The following is a 19653-nucleotide window of genomic DNA, read 5'->3' as shown; positions in this document are numbered from 1 at the left end:
CCCTAACCCACTCCCCCCCAGAAAAAGTGAGCCAGGCACCTTCTTTTCTGCTGTTTATTGTCAGCCGACAGTAGCCCCCTGCCCAGACACCCCCTCCCCGCCTGCTGAACCCCAAGAGGCCGGGGACAGCCAGGTGCACAACTAGTAGGAAAGCAGGCCTCTCCACCCGCCCACTGGTTTCGGTGTTTTTAATCCTTTTTCAAATGACTGTATTTTTTTTAAAGAAATGTCAAAGTTGTGCCCAACACACGTGGATCAGCAAAACACAATAGAGGAGTCCAATCACAACTGGGGGTGGGGGGGTGGGAGCAGGACCACATGACACAGCCTCACACCACAAGCAGAAGCGTCCCGGGAACCCAAGTGTGTGGGCTAGGGCTGTCTGCCAGGAGCCCTGGGAGGGGGCAGGCCAGGCTCACCCCGCACCCACTGCTGTCACTCAGCCAGCGCCTGAGGTCCCCACACTGCTCACAGCCTGCCCAGCACCCAGGCACCCTGGGCAGAGTGGGGGCCACAGCAAGCAAGGCACAGGGGGCCCCTCTCTGTACCCCCAGCCTCCATTTGTGCTACTAGGCCAGGGGCCTGGCCGCTCTTGGACAGAAAGAGGGAAGGACGAATGGACAGACAGGAAGCCTGGGCCTCTTAACAGCTAGATTTTGTCCTGAGCTGGACTCCTGCGTCCTCTCAGTTGGTAAATGGTTTTCTATAGAGTCAATAATATTTTTTCTTTCTTTAAATATATATTTGTTAAAGTTATACCTTTTTGTTTTCTCTGGGGAAGTCTGCTTGAGCTCATTCCCAATAAATTAATACTCTCAATAGCTTATATTCTGGGGGAGGGGGGTGCAGTGAGGGGAGGAGGCCCTGGCTCCAGCCCCAGCCCCTTGTGCTGTGCTGGAGCTGCCAGCAGGCATCCCAACGGACAGTTCTGTGCTGGGCATAGGTCTGTGCATAGGTGCCTGGCTGCCCCCTCCACTGCTTCCCTGGGGGGCCCAGACTGGACTCGACAGGGACCAGCAGCTGCCCCTTCACCCAGACAGAGCCTGGTAGTGGGTGGGAAGCCCAGCAGATATTGCACAGGAAGCAGCAGACAGGGACGGGTGCCCACAGGCAGCAGCTTCTGCCCAGAGCCCTTGGGTCCCCCAGGCTGGGCTTGAGGCCTGGGCGGGCAGGGGCGGGCAGGGGCAGTTGTGCTTGTGCAGGCGCTGGGCCTCCAGGCAGGTTGTCCCCTGGCTGCCGCCTGCTTGCTCACGCTGTGCCCAGAGGTGCCCATCCTGAGGTAAGGTCGGTGTGCCCACAGAACCCGGGCAGCTCAGGCGGCCCGACAGGGGCGGCCGCATCACTCCAGCATGGCGTCCAGCTGGTCGGCCAGGTCATCAAACATGCTGCCAATGTCGTCCAGGATGCTGCCCGTGCTCTTCTCTTCCAGGGCCGATGGGCTGGAGGCAGCACAGCTTGAGCCGGTAGCCAGAAAGGCTGCCCAGCCCTGGGCCCCGCCCACCCTGCGTCAATGCCTGTTGAGGGGCGGGGTTAGACAGGCCCCGCCCACCCTAGATCATTCTGTCGTAGGCGGGGTTAGGGTAAGCCCCACCCATCCAGCACATCGCCTGCTGTAGGGGTTAGAACAAACCCCGCCCACCCCAGATCAGTCTTTCCTAGGTGGTCAGGGCAAGCCCCGCCCCTCAAAGGCAGTGGCGCCGTGTGTGTGGGCGGGGCTATAACAAGCCCCACCCACCCAGGATCAATTGCCTCGGGGCGGGGTCATAACAAGCCCCGCCCATGCTGTGCGCCCTGTAGTGGGCGTGGCCTCCCAGGCCCCGCCCCGCACTCACCGTGGGCCCTGCGTGTCCTCCTGCCGGATCTTCTCCTCCACCGCCTGCAGCGCGGCAGCCAGGCAGGCGCTGGTCTCCTCCAGCTTCTGCCGGGCGCTGTCCCCGGGCGAGGCGCCATCGGAGGCTGCGGGGGGCGCAGTGGCGGCGGCGGCGCGCGGTGGCTTGGCGGGCACGCCGGGGGACGGGGGCTTGGCGGGGCTGGCGCTCAATGAGGGCGGCGTGCTGGCGGGCTTGGCGAGGCCGGTGGGCTGCTGGCGCGCCGGGGAGGGCGCGGGCGATGGGCCGGCGCTGCCCGACGGCAGCGCCGTTGTGGCCTTGATGGGCTTGGGGGCCGTGGGCGGCGGAGGCGGCTTGGGAGACACGGGGGGCGGCGTGCCGTGGCTGCGCTTCACCTCTGCGGGGAGGGCGAGGCTGGCACCCGGCGAACGGCCCTGCGCCCCACCCCTCCAGCTGTGTCCAGCTGCCTGAACAAGCCACAGGACCCTTGAGCTTCCCCCTCCCATGCCCGGCCGCTCCCCAGCTGTGTCTGTGACCTCCCTGCACTGGTGCCTCTAGTCACAGCTCTCTGCCTGTGGTCGCTGGCTGGTGGGGACGGGGGACACTTTTCCGAGCCCTTCACCTGCCTCAAACTGGAGCAAGCAGAGGCTGAGCCCTACAGAACGGACCCCATGCACCTACCTGGGCTGCCCGGGCCGGGCAGCGGCACCTTCTTGGAGGCGGGTGTGGGCGAGCCCTGCATCTTGGGTGCAGGCTGGGCCAGCACAGGCTTGGGAGAGACTGGTGGCTTGGCTGGCTTGCGGCCATCAGCCTCAGGCAGGGGCAGCGGGGGCAGGTGCATCAGGTCCGTGGGTGGGGGCTCTGCAGGTGGGGGCGGTGGGGGCAACTCGGGGGGCCCAGCCTGGTCGGAGGCCAGCCGGCGACGCACCGTGCCAGTGCCATTCTGGTACACGGAGAGTGGCGGGGCCGGCTCGGGGCCTGCCTCACGCTCCTTGGCCTTGGGCCTGCGCTTGACTGTGTCAGACTCCGTGAGGATGAACTTGACGCCCTCCTGCTGACTCTGCTTGGCCCGGATGCGCCTCTTGAGCGTGGCGCTGGCCTCCACTCTGGCCAGAGGTGGACCCTCGCCGCCCGCCTCTGCCTTGGCTGGACCCCGGGGCCGCTGACGGGTGGCACCATCCTCCACAAAGTGGCCATGCTCTGCAGATGCGGTGGGCTCCCCAGGCCCCCGGCGAGCGGCGGCCAGGAGTCCAGTGACAGGCCCGCTGAGCGTGCGGCGCCGGTTCACTACCTCTCCGTCGGGACCGATGGCCTCCTTGTGCTTCACCGAGGCCAGCACCATGGCTACCCGGCTGGGCTCTGGACTGGCAGGGCGCACCGTGGGGTGACCCTCGGGGGGCCTGCGTGCCGCCCGTCCCCCGCCACCAATGGAGGACAGCTCCAGCATGGCCGCAATGCTCTTCACACTGCCGGCGCTGCCTGTGTCCACACTGCCCGCCAGGTCGCTGGCCCGCCGGCGCTGTGCCCGAACCCCCAGCCGGCTGTCATCAGGGCCCACACCCTCGGTCTCAGCATCTGGCACCGACTCATCGGCCAGGTTGGCGCTACCCATGGCCGAGCTGGAGCGTTTGGGTGGCGGGGGTGGGGGCCCCTTCTTCCGGGGCCGCACAGCAAAGGACTGGCTGCGGTTCACATTCTTGTCGGTGCCAGCGGGTGCCCGCACAGAGTGGCTGCGGCCCACACGCCGCTGGACGGTTGCGTAGGGCCCAGCAGCAGCAGGCACCAACAGCTCATCCCGCTCTGGCTCGCTGTCGGAGGCTGTGTAGCGGTTCAGGCTGTGGGCTCGCTTCTTGGGCCGTCCTGGCTCTGCATCCGCCTCGGGGGGCAGGCACAGCGTGGGCACAGGTGTTGGGGCAGGCAGGGGCCCGGGAGCAGCTGGACTGGCCTCACTCTCCACAGGCTGGGGCAACACATAGGCAAAGCCACGGTGCGTAGGAGACTGGGGCAGTGAGCGGGGGGACATGGGGCGCTCCGTGGGTGGCAGCAGTTGGGGGGTGGGTTTCACCTTGGCTGTGATGGGGGCGGGACCATGGGGCCCTCCCAAGGCCTGGGGGGAGCCTGGCCGAGCCTTTGTGGGCGTTTGAGGGGGCGTGAAGGGGCTGGCTCCAGACGGCAGAACCTGCCGTGGTTTCCCGGGCACCGGGGGCACGCTGGCCCGTTTGATGCTGTGGCCATGGCGGCTGGGGCGGGCCTCCTTGGGCGGGGTGCCAGGGGCGGAGCCCTCATCCAGCAGGTACTCCTGGCTCCGGGACATGGGGCTGCCAGGGCCTGGAGGCCCATCGCCCAACAGCTCCTGGGAGCTGCTCATGTGCCGTGCTCGCCCGCCCAGGCTGGGTTCCGGCCGTGCTGAGGCCCTGGGGATGGGTGGCAGTTGGTTGGAGGGCTTCTCAGCGGCGGTGGCCCCCTCAGTGGGTCCTGTCAGGGCCGCCTGCAGCTCGCCGCTAAGCTCACTGTCCTGGAAGGTAGTCATCTTGGGCGACTGGCAGTCAGCTGGGGCTGGCTCAGGAGGGGGTGGCGACTCGATGGCCATCACCTCCAGGGACTGGGGCGCTTTGCGGCGCAGGGGTCCCCCATCATACTTGGCGTACTCTGCCTTCTGCAGCTCAGCCAGCTTGCGCACTGCCAGCATCAGCTTCTTCTGGTGTCCTGTGGGGACACGGGTGGGTCAGGCGGGACGGGACACCATGGGGGACGGTGGGGGGCAGGCCCTCACCCAGCTTGGTGATGCCAATCTCCTGCAGGTCCTCCCAAGTGATGTCAGTGATGAAGTCCACATTCTCGTAGCCATTGTCCACCAGCACCTTGTAGTACTGCGCCAGGCCAATCATGGAGAGCCACACGGCCAGGTTGGCCTGCGGACAGCGGACACTGAGGGCAGCCCCAGCCGGTGCCCGCACCCTGCTGCTCTGGCCACCGCAGTGGGGGAGGGGGGCGAAAGGCCATCCCGGCACAGACAGACAGGACACACGGACAGCCCAGGGTGTCAACTTTGGAGACAGCGCAGCCCCTGCATGAGCACAAGGCCAGCTCCCCTCCCTCAACTCCCCCCCACACACACATGAACACACTTGAGCACACACACACACACCACACGAACATGCTTGAGCGCACACACACACACACACACACATGCTTGAGCACACATGAACACTCTTGAGCACACACACGAACATGCCTGAGCACACATACACATATGAACACGCTTGAGCACACATACACACACACGAACACGCTTGAGCACACATACACACACACGAACACGCTTGAGCACACATACACACAGGGAGGCCCAGGCTCAGGACACCACCCGGGGGAAGAGAGGTGGCTTTGGGGACAGTTCCTACACGTCAGAGACACAGACACACGGCACCATCGACCGGATACCGGGCACACCTGCCCCAGCCACACACGGGCACCAGCATCCTCAAGGCACAAGGCACGCTCACACCCCACTTGCCATCCATCACCCCATCTGCCCCAGGCAGACTCTCAGTGTCACACGTGTGCAAGCTCCCAGCATATTCACCCAGGACCGTTGGCCAGCCACGCTCCCAGCTGGACGCCATGCACACGGCACACTCAGACACCCCTGTGCGCGGGGCCACATGAGGCTCCTGAGCCGCTGACTGAGTGGCCCCAGGAGGATGGAGCAGCCCAGACCTGCCACCCCCCACTCAGGATCCTGGGATGCTTAGAGGCCATGGGAGCCCGGAGGTCAGGGTGTGGCCCTGAGAGGAGCTGGGCTGGGTGGCCCCAGGCCCTCTTCTCCCGGGCCACAGTCACAGCATGAGGCCTGGCAGGTAGCAGCTCTGCGTGTCTGACACCTGCCTGTGTCTGTATACGTGCGTGTGTGCAAGCCCAGCCCAGCCACATGGGCCCCTGTGCAGCCAGCTGTGCGCCAGGCTGAGCGGCACTCAGAGCGCGTGCACACTCCTGGCGCTGTGTTCCCTCGCCCAGCAGCTCCCTGAGGCTGTCACCCTGCCCCAGGGGCCTTGCCACGTGCACAAGGACAAAAAGTGGCTTCCCAGGCTGGGCACTGCAGGGGCCACCCTGGCTTCCCTGTCCCTGGAGCCCCAGGGGGCAGGTAGGCAGTGGAGCTGGAGGCAGCCCATCTGTCTGTCTGCCTGTCCATCCGGCCCGGCCACTGGGGTGCAGGGGACCTTACAGGCTTGTGCTCAGGCAGCCAGTCGGGGACACTCAGGCTGCTGATCTCAGCGCTGATCTTCTTCCGATGGCCTGGCTTGGTGACCCCAATGGCTGTGAGGTCCTAGACAGAGGAGGGGCTGTCAGCAGCATGCTGCAGGGGTGCGGGGGGGTTGGGAGGGCATCTCTGCATCCTGGCTGACTGGGAGCTCACCTCGGGAGTCATGCGGCTGATGGTGGGCAGGTCATAGCCGGCACTGAGGAAATTGGGGGCATAGAGCTGCAGCTGGAAGGTGGCGAGCCACTGGCTGACGGCCTCGGCACTCTGGAAGACACAAGGCACCCTCTGCAGGCTGGCCACCCGCCAGCCTCCGCGGGGCCTCCTCAGCACGCTGCTTGCTCGCTGTCCACCGGTCCTGGTGCTGCAGTCTGGCTCCTCGATCTGCCGTCCCGGCCGCCGCCGCCTGGAGCCTCATCCGGGCCCTTCCGGGATCTCCCGTGGGAGGGTCCAGCTGCAGTCCGTCACAGGCCTGCCTGCCCAGTCTGCATGTCTGCACCAGGGACTCCTGACACGGTGGCTCTGGACGGGGCGGCCTCCCTGGCAGGTGGGCCCCGGCCAGAGGTGTGTGGTCTCAGCCAGCTGCTCATGCCCACCTCATGCACACACACAGCGTGCCCGCCCACTCGTGCCACACTCTGCGGCCAGCTCACACCTACACACAGCTGACAACACCTACACACAGGCGTGTGCACACGACACACACAGACCGACAGAAGGACGCAGTCTGGCCTGGCCCGGCCCCGGCTGCGCTGTGGCCAGGCCCGCCAGCACCCCAGGCTCCCTCCCTGCAGTTGGCCTGGCCCGGTACCTTGCCCTCTGATGCCGACTCCAGCTTCTTGGGAGTCTGGTCCCCGTAGGCCTGCCCCGTGAGGGCTGCTGGGGGCTGGGTGCGGGCTGCACCTGGGGACGAGACAACACGTGGGGCCTCTGGGTTGGGCTCCCCTGGCCAGACCCCCACCTGAGCTACTCTCACCTGCAGAGCCTTCTGGGGGCTTGCTGGCGCTGTCCCCAGGGCTGGGCTCAGATGCGGACTTCTGTGAGAGCACTGTGGCCAAGAGCTGCAAGCCAGACGGGTGGGCTGGCCTGAGCTGCTGCAGAGCAGCCCCCTGCCACACCCACCCCCCATCACCCACCCCACATACCTTGACCCCCTCAGCGCCAGCATGCAGGGCATGGCCACCACCACTCCGGCCAGCACTGCTCAGGCTGCCGCTGCGGTCCCCACCTGCAGGATAGGGGTGCCATCAGCAGAGCTCACCAGGTTCCCTTGCCAAGTGCCCCCCACACTCCCTGGAGGGCCTGCCTACCTGCAAAAGGCTTCCTCAGCACCCAGATCTCCTCTGGGGGTGCGGAGGGCCCCGAGCCACCCCCCTGCGGTGGGCTTGCTTCAGCGCCGGCCCGGGGACCTGTGTACCCAGCACAGCCTCCGTGAGTCCCGCAGCCCAGCCCCAGCCCAGGGGCTGCAGGGAGAGTGAACAGGAGGCCGAGCCACAGAAGGTAGAGGACAGAGTACACCCTCCGGAAGCCCAAGGCCTCCTGCCCTGCTGCCTCCAAGCTGGGAGACTCTCCGAAGTCACTCCCCTCCCAGCATGTGGGGTGAAGGAGTGTGGCAGAGGGGCCCTGTAGGTCCACAAAGGCTTGTGACCCCACTGAACTGGGGGAAGGAAAAGGCCCCCAGGAGCCAGATGGCCAGGGGAGGGCTGGCCACACCTTCTATTGAGCCCCACATACCCCCACCCCACCTGCTGACCTCCATGCCAGGGGGTGGGAGGAAATGTCCACGGCCACACACCTGCTGACCTCCATGCCAGGGGGTCAATACACACTGGCTTCCTTGGACCCCTCCACAGGGCTGACTCTCCTGACTCGAGGCCCCACTGGCAGGCCCTCTCTGAGCACCTGTCTAAAGCTCGCTCCAAGGGGCTGGGCGATGGCACATCTGGTCAAGCACACACAGTACTATGTGCAAGGACTGGGTTCAAGTCCCAGCTCCCCACCTGCAGCAGAGACGCTTCACAAGTAGTGAAGCAGGTCTGCAGGTGTCTCTCTCTCTGCCTTTGTGCCTTCCCTCTCTCCATTTCTCTCTGTCCTATCCAACAACAATGAGAGCAATAACAATAATAACAACAACAACAATGATAAACAAAAAGGGGAACAATAGCCTCCAGGAGCAGTGGATTCATAGTGCAGACACCGAGCCCCAGCAATAACCCAAGAGGCAAATAAATAAATAAATAAATGAAAAAAATAATAATAAAGTTCGCCTCCAAACAGGCCCTGCATCGGTGATTGGTGTTTCCTGTCATGCTGATATCACAGCCCTGTTCTCTTAAGGTCTGCCGAGAAGACATCTGTCTGGGTCACCCCTGGCCCTACAGGTCTGTCCTCTAAAGGAAGACTGGGCTCGGGACACGCTCCGGACCTCTAACCCAGCAGGGCCTTCCTGTTCCCTCCCTCCCGACGCGCTGAGCAGGGCCTCTTGCCTGGGCGCTTGGTGATAGTCTCGCCCAGGGAGGATGGGAAGTAGCCCACACGGTCATTGCCAGTCCGGTTGTCATGGATGCAGCCCTTCCAGCGGCCATCTGGGTGCTGCTCTAAGACCTGCAGGCGGGACAGACTCAGGAGACATCCCAACCCCGCTCCAGGCTGAGCATCCGGCCCCCGGCCCGGCCTCTCCTTACTGTGATAATATCCCCTGCCTTCACGTTGAGGCTGGTCAAGTCGTAGTTGTTGCAGTAATCCTTGGTCGCCCGCACCTGCAGGGCTGCAGAGGCCTCTGGGGACACAGGAGGCGAACCCCCCCAGTCCTGCCGGCCGGCCTGGCCCCGTGCCCGTCCCGGCCCCAGGTGCCGCCCAGGCCCACCTCTCAGCAGTTGCTTGATCTCCTTGCTGGCCTGTGACGTAGTGAACTGGTGCACGATGTCCAGAGCCGTCTGGCTGTAGGTGTTCCGCACGTGGGCGTTGATCCCATTCTGCAGGCGCCAGAGGGTCAGGCCTCATTGGGCACCCCGCCCCAGCCCCCAGCCTTACCTGCCTCGGGCCCCCCACTCACGTCCAGCAGCAGCCGTACCACCTCCGTCTTCCCGCAGAGCGCAGCCTCATGCAGGGCTGTGCCTGACTTGGTCTGCCGGTTGATGTCGATGCCCGCTTGCAGGAGGAGTCTGGGGGTGCGAGCCACGGGCCCTTGCAGACGAGCTCAGCACCCCAGCACCCTCAAGCCACCCCAAATGTCTGAGCCAGGGAGTCGGGCGGTAGTGCAGCGGGTTAAGCGCAGGTGGTTCAAATGCCTGAGCCACAGAGGGGGCCTCTGTGCTGTTTTTCTCTCAGCTTATCTGAGCTTAGATGTTGCTATGATGCCAGCTTCCAAGTGTGGAGACAGGCTCAGGGGCTTTGAGTTTCTGCTCCAGATCACCCCACAGAGGAGGGGGCTTCAGAAGTTGGGACCCTCACGCCCCAAGAATTTTGCACCAAGGGCTGACCAGCCCCAGGCTGCCCCTGTATTGTTAGTTTTGCAGAGCTGGGCCTCGTGCATGCACTTTCTCCTGCCAGGCCACCCCTTCCTTTTTTCTTTCAGAGCCAAGGGACTGCTCAGCTCTGGCTTCTGGTGGTACCCAGGATTGAACCTGGGACTTTGCAGCCCCAGGCACGAGAGCTTGTTGCACTACCAAGGACGCTATCTCCCCGGTGTCAGGTTTCGGCATTCAGCTAGAACACAGCATGGCTGGAGCTTCCCTGGGCCCTGTGTTAGCAAAGCAGACTCCCTGCCTGCTGAGCTACCTCTCTGACCCACATTTTGTTATTTGACCAGAGCAGGGAGCCAGGTGGTGGCGCACCTGGTTGAGCGTACATGTTACAATGCGCAAGGAAGCAGGTTCAAGCCCCCGGACCCCACCTGCAGGGAAAAGTTTCACGAGTGGTGAAGTAGTGTTGCAGGTGTCTTTCTCCCTCTCTTACCACCCCCTTCCCTCTCAAATTCTGGCTGTCTCTATCCAATAATAAGTAAAGATAGTTTTTAAAAAAAAAAAAAAAAAGTGCTTTGGGAGGTGGCACAGTGGCCAAGGCACTGGACTCTCAAGCATGAGGTCCTGAGTTTGATCCCCGGCAGCACATGTACTGGAGTGGTCTGGTTCTTTCTCTGTCTCTCCTATCTTTCTCATAAATAAATAAAATTAAAAAAAAAAAAGTTAACAGAGCAGCACTGAGCTCTGGCTGCTGGTGGGGGATCAAGCTTGAGCCCCCCCCCCCACGTCTGCCAGCCCGGCCCGGCCCCCACCTGATGATGTCAATGTGGCCATTCTTGGCGGCCAGGTGCAGGGGGCTGGTGCCATTGGGGTCGGTGGTGTCCCCGGGCCGGGGCTCCAGCAGCGCAGCGCACATGTTGCTGTTCAGCAGGAGCTGCACCACCTGCAGGGAGGGTCGGCATTAGGCCGGGGGTCTGCTCCCCACCCTGCCCCCACTCCCCGGAACACTCACCCCCACGCGGCCGAACTCGCAGGCCAGGTCGAGCGGTGTCTTGCCCGAGTGGTCCACCATGCACGGGTTAGACTGGTGCTGCAGCAACATCTCAGACTGCAGGGGGCGGGGGGGGGGGGGAAGGGGGTGCACCATGGGGTTCAGGCTGGGTGTCTGTGGATGGGTGGGGCTATCCCTGCCCCCCACTCCCCTGCCGCCCCCCGGAGAGGTCCTCACCACGTCGTAGTGCCCGTGCTGGGCTGCCAGATGCAGCGGGATATGGCCCTCGTCAGACGGCACGTTCACGGCCGAGCCCGCCTTCAGCACCAGCTTCATGGGCTCCTTGCGGCCCTGCCAGGCCGCGTAGTGCAGCGGTCGCATGCCTGGATGGGGTGCGAGCCATGGGCAGTGGTCCCCGCCCAGGCCCCCAAGACCGGCCTCCCACGCCCCCCACGAGACCCTGGGGTTACCACTGCCTGGCCTTTTTTAAAAAAATTTTTTTTAATTTTTATTTATTTTTTTTCCCTTTTGTTGCCCTTATTGTCTTTTTATTGTTGTTGTAGTTATTGTTGTTGTTGTTATTGATGTCGTCGTTTTTAGATAGGACAGAGAGAAATGGAGAGAAGAGGGGAAGACAGAGAGGGGGAGAGAAAGATAGACACCTGCAGACCTGCTTCACTGCCTGTGAAGTGACCCCCCTGCAGGTGGGGAGCGGGGGCTCAAACCGGGATCCTTACGCTGGTCCTCGTTCTTGCGCCATGTGCACTTAACCTGCTGTGCTACTACCTGACTCCCATCGACTTGCCTTTGTTGTCTTTGATGTCCACGGCCGCCTGGGCCTCCAGCAGCAGGCTGATCAGCTCTGTGTTGCCATTCAGGGCCGCGTGGTGCAGTGCAGAGAAGCTGGATGTGGGGGGATGGTGGGCTTGGGAGATGTCCCCCCCCAGGCCTCCCGGGGAGCCCACCCCACCCACTCTAAGGAATCACTCACCCATCGGGGTCCTGGAAGTTGACGTTGATCTTCTTGGTGGAGCCCAGGAGCTCTGGGGACAGGAAGCAGGGCTGAGGGTGGCCCTACAGGCTGGGAGCTGAAGCCCTCTGGCACACCTTCACTGCCCCCTCTGGGGGTGATGGTTTCCCACTTAACTGGGGTGAGGGGTGTCATGGCCTGTCCCCAGCTGGCACATGACCTGCCCCCCGGAACACACATGTGCATAGCACCTGCCGAGCACCCAGGCTGAGCACCCAATGGTGGTGGGAGGGAGACAGCTGGCCCAGACTGTCTCTCAGAGGGACCCAGATGGGGCCGGGGGTGGCCTGGGAAGTCTGGAACACCGAGGCAGGGGGCACTTCTACGAGGAGCCAGCTCCCCCCACTCCCTGCCAGGAGGCAGGAAGGGTGACCTCTGAGTGACACGGGAAAGTGGCCACTTCATCCGCAGCTCCAGGTGCTCTCCTGGAGGGTACCCATGTCTCCTCAGGGCCTCCACCAGCTCTGCCAGCCAGAGGGTGCCCACCAATGCCCTCCCCACGGGCAATGGTCCAGGAGGCCTCGGGCCAGCCCCTGCCCAGCCAGGCCATGGTTACATAACCCATTTGTGGGTCAGTGGCGCCCTGAGGGAGGGGCAAGACAGACAGAAGCCCCTTTGTCATGGCTGTGAGGGAGGGGGGCAGGGTGACCCCTACAGCACCAGCTGCCCAAGCCAGGTGAACACTGTAATGTGTGCATTTAACCAGGTGTGCCACTGCCTGGCCCTGTCTCTAATTTTTTACTCTGCCACCTATTCATCTCTGGGCCTCAAATGCCACTCCATTAAACTGGGAAGTAATATCACCGGCACAGGGTCTCAGCTCAGGTGAAGGGTAGAAGGCTCCCGGGATCTGGATTCGAACACTATGCCCTTGGCCAATGCGGGCTTCTGAGTGGGAGTTCCTAACATCAGTTCCAAAGGATATGCCCCACCCCCACCCCGACCTCTGCCCCAGTGAGGGGGTCGGGTTTTCCCAGCCAGCAGCAAGGCCAGCCCTCCCCTGGGTAGGAGTCGGCACAGGGCCCTTCCTGTGTCAACTGTCTTGACAAGGTCGTGACCTCACACTTCTGAGCAGCCCCCAGGCCCAGCCTCTTCACTGAAGCTTTTCTGAGGCCCCAGAGGTGGCCACGCAGGAGGTCATGTGACCTGAATGAGTAATATGTTGGTTCTCTCTCATTAATAAATGAATGTTCTGGGTGGTCTGGGAGATGGCACAGTGGATAAAGCATTGGACTCTCAACCATGAGGTACTGAGTTCAATCCCCAGCAGCACATGTACCAGAGTGATGTCTGGTTCTTTCTCTCTCCTCCTATATTTCTCATGAATAAATAAAATCTTTAAAAAATAAATAAATAAATGTTCTGGGCTGGGGAGACACCATAGTGGTTATTATGGAAAAGACTCTCCTGCCTGACGCTCTCAGGTCCCAGGTTCAATCTTCAGCACCACCATCAGTCAGGGCTCAGCAGTCACCTGGTCTCTCCACATCTCTCTCATTAAAATAAATAAGTAACTTAAAAAATGAATGAACGGGGCTGGGGTGGGTTGGCTGGTGGCACACCTATCTAAATGCACAGGTTAACACGCGCAAGGACCCAAGTTCAAGCTCTGGCTCCCCACCTGTAGGGGGGATGCTTCACAAGCAGTGAAATGGATCTACAGGTGTCTCTCTCCCTATCTAGCTTCCTCTCACTCTCAATTTCTCTCTGCTTTATCCAATAAAAAAAATAGGAAAAAAAAGGAGGAGCTGGGCGGTAGTGCAGCAGGTTAAGCGCACATGGCACAAAGCACAAGGACCGGCTTAAGGATCCCCGGCTCCCCACCTGCAGGGGAGTCACTTCACAGGCGGTGAAGCAGGTCTGCAGGTGTCTGTCTTTCTCTCCCCCTCTCTGTCTTCCCCTCCTCTCTCCATTTCTCTCTGTCCTATCCCACAACGATGACATCGATAACAACAACAATAATAACTACAACAACAATAAAAAGACAAGGGCAACAAAAAGGAAAATACATAAAATTTTTAAAAATATGCGTTTACTGAGACATGTTACACACGTACAAACTACTGGGCTTTACTGCTGACTGTAAGCCATTAACCTCTCCAATAAAGGGGGGAAAGTACGTTTAGAGAGAAAAACAGAAAAGAAAGATAGTGGAGAGACCGCAACACCACCCGTCAGATTCTCCTGCTGCTGTCTGTGGTGCTTCCATGTGGGGCCAGGGCTCACAGTCCAGGTCTGGAACCCTAGGCCTCAAGCAAGGTTCGGTGTGTGCTGTACCGGGTGAACCATCTCCCCCACCCCCACCCTCTCTTGAGGCTGCAGGAACACACATGTGGGGTGGGGGCTGCATGTCTATTTCTCTCTTTTATTATTATTTTTTAATTATTTATTTATTCCCTTTTGTTGCCCTTGTTGTTGTAGTTATTATTGTTGTTACTGATGTCATCGTTGTTGTTGGATAGGACAGAGAGAAATGGAGAGAGGAGGGGGAGACAGAGCGGGGAGAGAAAGACAGACACCTGCAGACCTGCTTCACCGCCTGTGAACTGACTCCCCTGCAGGTGGGGAGCCGGGGGCTCGAGCCAGGATCCTTACGCCGGTCCTTGCACTTTGCGCCACGTGCGCTTAACCCGCCACGCCACCACCCGACTCCCTCTCTCTCTTTTATTTTAATAAATTTTATTTATTTTTAGTGAAAGAGATACAGAGTGAAAGCGACCAGAGCTCTGCTTAGCTCTGGCTTATGGTGGTGCAGGGGATTGAACCTGGGACCTTGGAGGCCCAAACTGAGAGTCTCTTTGGATTACCATTATGCTATCTACCCCCGCCCTGCATGTCTATTTCTCCATCACTAAGTCCCTCCAGACCCGTGGCAGAAAACACACCTCAAGTGCACACGGTATCAGAAAGCTATCCAGAAACACCCACTCCACACCAGCCAGGTTGCACCCACTTGCCCTTGGTCCCCCCAGCTTGTCAGTCTCCTGGGACACCACCGCATGCCACCCTCCTGCCCCTGCCCCAGGGAGCTCCTGGACAACTTGTCACCCCACCCCCAGGACCTTTGCACATGCCTGTGTGGGAGGGGGCATTCTATGCACCCACCCGGGGCCCCTACAAGTGCCTACTGTCCTTCATGTCTTCACTCTGTGTGGCCTTCTGGGGGAGGGCTCTGAGCCCAGCCCAGGGCAGTCGTCTCCTCCCATCTGCTATGCTTTCACTATGTCACCAGTGTGTCTTGCCTCACCCCAAACTCCAGAGAGACAGGTGTCCAGCCAGCTTGCCCAAAGGGGGCTCCTCTAGTGGACCACCCAGGGGGCCACTTCATGGCTACATGGTCACTCTAAGGTCCCCAGGCCCACCAGCATGCCCTGCTGTAACCCTCCCGATACTGTCGACACTTCTGGAAGCAGGCACCCCACTTTTTTTGCCTCCAGGGTGATTGCTGGGCTCGGTGCCTGCACCAGGAATCCACTGCTCCTGGAGGCCATTTGTCCCCCCTTTTGTTGCCCTTTGTTGTTGTTTTTTAACGTTGTTGTGGTTATTATTATTGTTGTTACTGATATCATTGTTGTTGGATAGGGCAGAGAGCAATGGAGAGAGGAGGGGAAGACAGAGGGGGAGAGAAGGAGAGATACTTGCTTCACCGCCTGTGAAGGGACTCCCCTGCAGGTGGGGGAGTCGGGGCTCGAACCGGGATCCTTAAGCCAGTCTTTGCGATTTGCACCACGTGTGCTTAACCTGCTGCGCTACCGCCCGACTCCCTGACTTTTAGTTATTTCTATGAACGTATTTACTGGGGCCACGTGACGGTGCACTTAGTAGAGCATATGTGTTACCAAACATGGGACCCAAGCACAACTTCCTGGCCCCCACCTGCAGGGGGAAAGCTTCACAATGGTGGAGCAGGGCTGCAGGGGTCTCTCCTTCTCTTTCTGTCTTTACCTCCTCTTCAACTTCTGTCTCTGTCCACTAAATAACTAAAGAAAACAATTTAAAGTCAGTTATTAATGAGAGAGATGAGGAGAGAATCAGCATTGCTCTGGCACATGTGATGACGGGGTCAAACTCGGAGTCACACGCTTGGGAGTCCGGTACCCCTTCCCAGGCCACCCTGCCTTTTTTTTTGCCTCCAGGGTCATCGATGGGGCTCAGTGTCTGCACTACATACCCACTGCTCCTGGAGGCTACTTTTTTTTTCCATTTGTTGCCCTTGTTCATCCTTGTTGTTGTTGCTGTCATTGTTGTTGGACAAGACAGAGAGAAATACAGAGAGGAGGAGAAGATAGAGAGTGGAAAGAAAGATAGACACCTGCAGACCTTATTCACCGCCTATGAAGTGCCCCCCCTGCAGGTGGGGGGCCGGGGGCTCGAACCGAGATCCTTAATGCCGGTCCTTGCGCTTCATACCATGTGCACTTAACCCGCTGTGCTACCGCCCGACCCTGCCACCCTGCTTTTTTCTTCTACTTTCCCTCCTCTTTGTCCTCCTCCCCTTCTTTTTCCCAGAGCACTGCTCAGCTCTGGTTTATGGTGGTGCAGGGGACTGAACCTGGGATTTCAGAGTCTCTTGCCTGAAAGTCTCTTTGCATACCCGTTATGCTATCTACCCCGCTCTCACCCTGCTCATTATAATGTGGTGCCAGCAACCCAGGAGGTAGCACAGTGGCCAGAGGACTTGGGCGTATGAGCCTGATCTCCAGCATCCCTCCGTCAGAGCGATGCTCTGGTGCTCTCTCCTTCTCTCTGTCAGTAACCAGTGAGTATATATCATGAATGATGTAACGCCGTGTCAGGCTCTCACACATACGTGATCCCACTAAGCACTAAGCTACTGTCTCCCTGGGGTCAGTTAATTTTTTTTTTTTAATCACCTCTAGGGCTTCACCAGTCTAGGCTGAAAGAGGGCCAACTGGTGGGTCAGCTGGTAGAGCACACATGTTATTACACGTGAGCAGATGGGTTCAAGACCCCTGGTCTGCTCCAGGCCTATTAAGCCAGAGTTGAGTAATTCTGGTAAAATAAATACCTAAAGAATTAAAATAAAATAAAATGATCTGAAAGGTGGCATAGTGAATAAAGCATTGAATTCTCAACCATGAGATCCTGAGTTCAATCCCCGGCAGCACATGTGCCAGAGTGATGTCTGGTTCTTTTTCTCTCTGCCTATCTTTCTCATGAATAAATAAACAAATTATTAAAAATAAATAAATAAAATAACAAGAGAGGGAGACACCACAGCCCTGAAGTTTCCCTTAAAGCACAGGGAGCCAGGCTTGAACCTGAGTCACACGCGTGGCAAAGCGATTTCCTTGACCCTGATTTTTAAGATTATTTACCTGCGGCCTTTGAGATGGCACAGTGACTAGAGTGTTGGAAACAGAAGGCCCTTGTGAGTTGAGAGGAGATGCAGGGTAAAGTGCTGAACCCTCAAGCATGAGGTCTTGAGTGCGATCCTCAAATCACATGCCAGAATGATGGTCCGGCCACCCCCCTTTCAATAATAACTAAGTATTTATTAAAGCGAGGGGGGGAGATATATTGGGTTCAATCCCCTCTCAGCACCTCAGTGCAGGCAGGGCAAAGTGTTCTTGCTTCCAGCACCCCAAGATAGGTGGGCGTCCCCTCCCAGCACCCCAGATAGGTAGGATCAGGGGGTCTCTGCCTCCCAGCACCCCAGGGCCAGCAGAGCTAGGAGGAGGCTCACTTCTAGCACCGAGTGTGGACAGGGCCTGGGGAGTCTCTCTCCAAGCAGGCACCTCAGGAGTCAAGATTAGGGGGCTCCCCAGGTCAGGAATTCTGGGTCAGAAGCTGGAAGGGGACACGAATGGGCCAAAGAGAAAGAGGAACACAGGCCTGGGGTCCTCAGGGAGTTGGGGGGGGGGTGAAACCAGAATGAAGGGCAGGGGTGCGTCCAACAGCTGGTGGGTTCCCAGCAGGCTCTCCCCTCAAGGACAATGTGAGGGTGTCAGGTGGGGGGCGGTGCCCTCCAAGGCGGGAGAGTGGTTCTGACAGATGGGGGCGGCAATGGAGGGAGGGAGGGTTGAGCAAGAGGCCAAGACTAATCTCCTGAGAACCCCTCTGCTGCCCATGGGGTGTTAGGGGGACCCTGCTAGCTGCCCCTTACCAGTGGCCCAAACTCAGGCTGTACTTTGCAGAATCCAAAGACATCTTACTCCAAAGCAGGCCAGTGTTGCCATGGCGACCGGGCTAATTCATGGAGGGATTGCTCGGCTGATTTTTTGCCTGCCCTCCCCGTGAGTGAGTCAGCCCAGATCTGGGGGCCAAAGCGGGGGTCCCCCGGGGCCATGCAGGGTCCCAAGTGGTGCCCCACGCCTCTAAACCTTCCCGGGCCTGCAGATTAGATAGGAAGAGGCACCCCACCTCTCATGCCTCCACTTCCCCACCTCAACACCTGCTCAGAGTCTGCCCCCCCCACCCCGTGCTCCCCACTAGCCTGCAGCTCTAGGGGTCCAGCTGGCATGGTGCCCAAGGTCGCTCAGCCACTAGGTGTCCGGTCCACCTGCTCTTGGGGGCCCTGCGGAGCCTGCCTCTGCCTGGAAGTCCTCCCTTGAGGAGCCTGAGGCCCAGAAGCCAGCCCCAAGCGCAAGCCGTGCCCAGCCCGGGAGCAGGGCAGGAGGCCAAGGCGGAGGGGCCCTCCTCGCCCGCAACCCCCGGCCCGGTTTTCCCCAGGAGGTGCCGCTTGTCGGTAGAGACGCCTCCGGCAGAGAGGAGAGGGGAGCCCTCACCGCGCGCGCCCGCCGCGTACGCACCGCCCGGGGGGAGGGAGGCGGGGGGAGGGGGCCGACCGCACGTGCCGCCCTGCGGAGCCTGCCCGCCGCCCCGGTGCCCGACACGCCGGGCGCGCAGTCGCACACGCCCATCGGTCCATCGCGGCCCCCGGGGAAGGCTGCGGGCCTCGCGGGGCTGTGTGGGGGGAGCAGCGCGTTCACCGCCCGGCCCTTCCCCGGGGCCATAGTGGCGCGCGCTCCTGGGGACCCCGGGGGGCGCCCCCCCACCCCCACCCCCACCCCCCGCACCTTGCCCCTCCCACCCCCAAGCCAGACCCAAGCTGCCCAGGGTCTGTGGCAGCGCGCCGGACCCGGAGCTGGCACCCTCGCCCCCCGGTCGGCCCCGGGCTGGGCGACCTTGGCCTGGGCTCGGTGGCAGCGAAGGCCCCAACCCGGCCATGCCTGGGCAGCCACACCCCCAGCGTGGTCCTACCCCCCCCTCCCCGCAACATCGGTATAAACATGCGGGCTAGGCGGGGGTCTGGCCGGGACCTGGAGCCTGGGGTCGCCCCTCCCCCGGCGCCCCTCTCCTCGGCCGGGGGAGGGGGCGCGGCCTCGCCCTTTACAGGTCCCGGCGGAGCCTCACGCGGTCCGCGCAGCCCCGAGGGGAGGTGGGTGCCGGGTCCCCGGGGCGTGGGCCGCCCCTCCTCCGGTGCGCGCGGCCGGGGGCCGGGGGCCGGCGCCGCCCCGCCCCCGGGGACCGAGCATCCCCGCACCCGCCCCGCACTCACTGGCCTTGCCGGGCCGCGGCCTCTGCAGCAGCCTCTGCGCGGTGCCCACGTCCTCCGCCTTCACCGCCTGCACCAGCTCCTGCTCCTTCCCCATGGCCGGCGGCTCCTCGCTCTGCGCTCCCGGCGGCGGCGGCCCCGCGGCCCCGCCGCCTGCTGCGCCCGCCCGCCGCCCGCCGCCCGCCGCCCGCCGCGCCCGCCGCGCCCGCCGCTCCCGCCGCCGTCCTCGGGCTCCGCTGCTCGGCTCCCGGCGCCAGGGGGCGGCGCGCGTCACGGGCGGGGGGCGGCGGGCGGCGGGCGGCGGGCGGGGGCGCGGCACCTGGCGCCGCCTCCCGGACGCCGGGGTCCCTCCCGCGGCCGCTGACCTCCGTGCGCCCCCGCCCGCCTCTGCGGACCCGCGCCCCGGAGACCTGGGGGCCGGCGCCGGGCTGAGCCGCGAGGCTTCCAGTCGCTGCGGGATGGGGGGCGGCGCGGGGGCGGACTCCGAGGCGGGCGGGGACCCGGGGACCAGGGGGCCCGAGGCCCCAGGCTGTGAGACACCCGGCGGCCCGGGGTTCCC

At 61.6% G+C, this 19653-nt stretch overlaps 1 protein-coding gene across 7 annotated transcripts; it reads right to left on the bottom strand.

Annotated features, from left to right (window-relative positions):
* Positions 1 to 40: 40 nt before the first annotated feature.
* CASKIN1 (CASK interacting protein 1) lies at positions 41 to 19268 on the bottom strand. 7 transcript variants are annotated; one of them, XM_060172594.1, is made up of 20 exons: positions 19098 to 19268; positions 11537 to 11588; positions 11351 to 11448; positions 10783 to 10928; positions 10567 to 10662; positions 10367 to 10497; positions 9146 to 9254; positions 8957 to 9065; positions 8775 to 8869; positions 8577 to 8694; positions 7401 to 7499; positions 7236 to 7318; positions 7067 to 7151; positions 6902 to 6993; positions 6247 to 6357; positions 6055 to 6156; positions 4603 to 4741; positions 2511 to 4535; positions 1833 to 2296; positions 41 to 1439 (listed from the first exon to the last, which is right to left on the bottom strand). In XM_060172594.1, the coding sequence occupies exons 1-20, from the start codon at positions 19189 to 19191 to the stop codon at positions 1377 to 1379; spliced, it is 4311 nt and encodes a 1436-aa protein (XP_060028577.1). In that variant the 5' UTR covers positions 19192 to 19268; the 3' UTR covers positions 41 to 1376. The 7 variants fall into 7 exon arrangements, with proteins under 7 accessions (XP_060028577.1, XP_060028578.1, XP_060028574.1 ...); XM_060172595.1 differs by having other exon boundaries at positions 1833 to 2226; XM_060172591.1 differs by having other exon boundaries at positions 8775 to 9065.
* Positions 19269 to 19653: the final 385 nt, after the last annotated feature.

Source organism: Erinaceus europaeus, chromosome 15 (assembly GCF_950295315.1).
Source record: "Erinaceus europaeus chromosome 15, mEriEur2.1, whole genome shotgun sequence".
Lineage (NCBI taxonomy): Eukaryota > Metazoa > Chordata > Mammalia > Eulipotyphla > Erinaceidae > Erinaceus > Erinaceus europaeus.
This window is presented reverse-complemented; position numbering and strand designations above follow the sequence as displayed.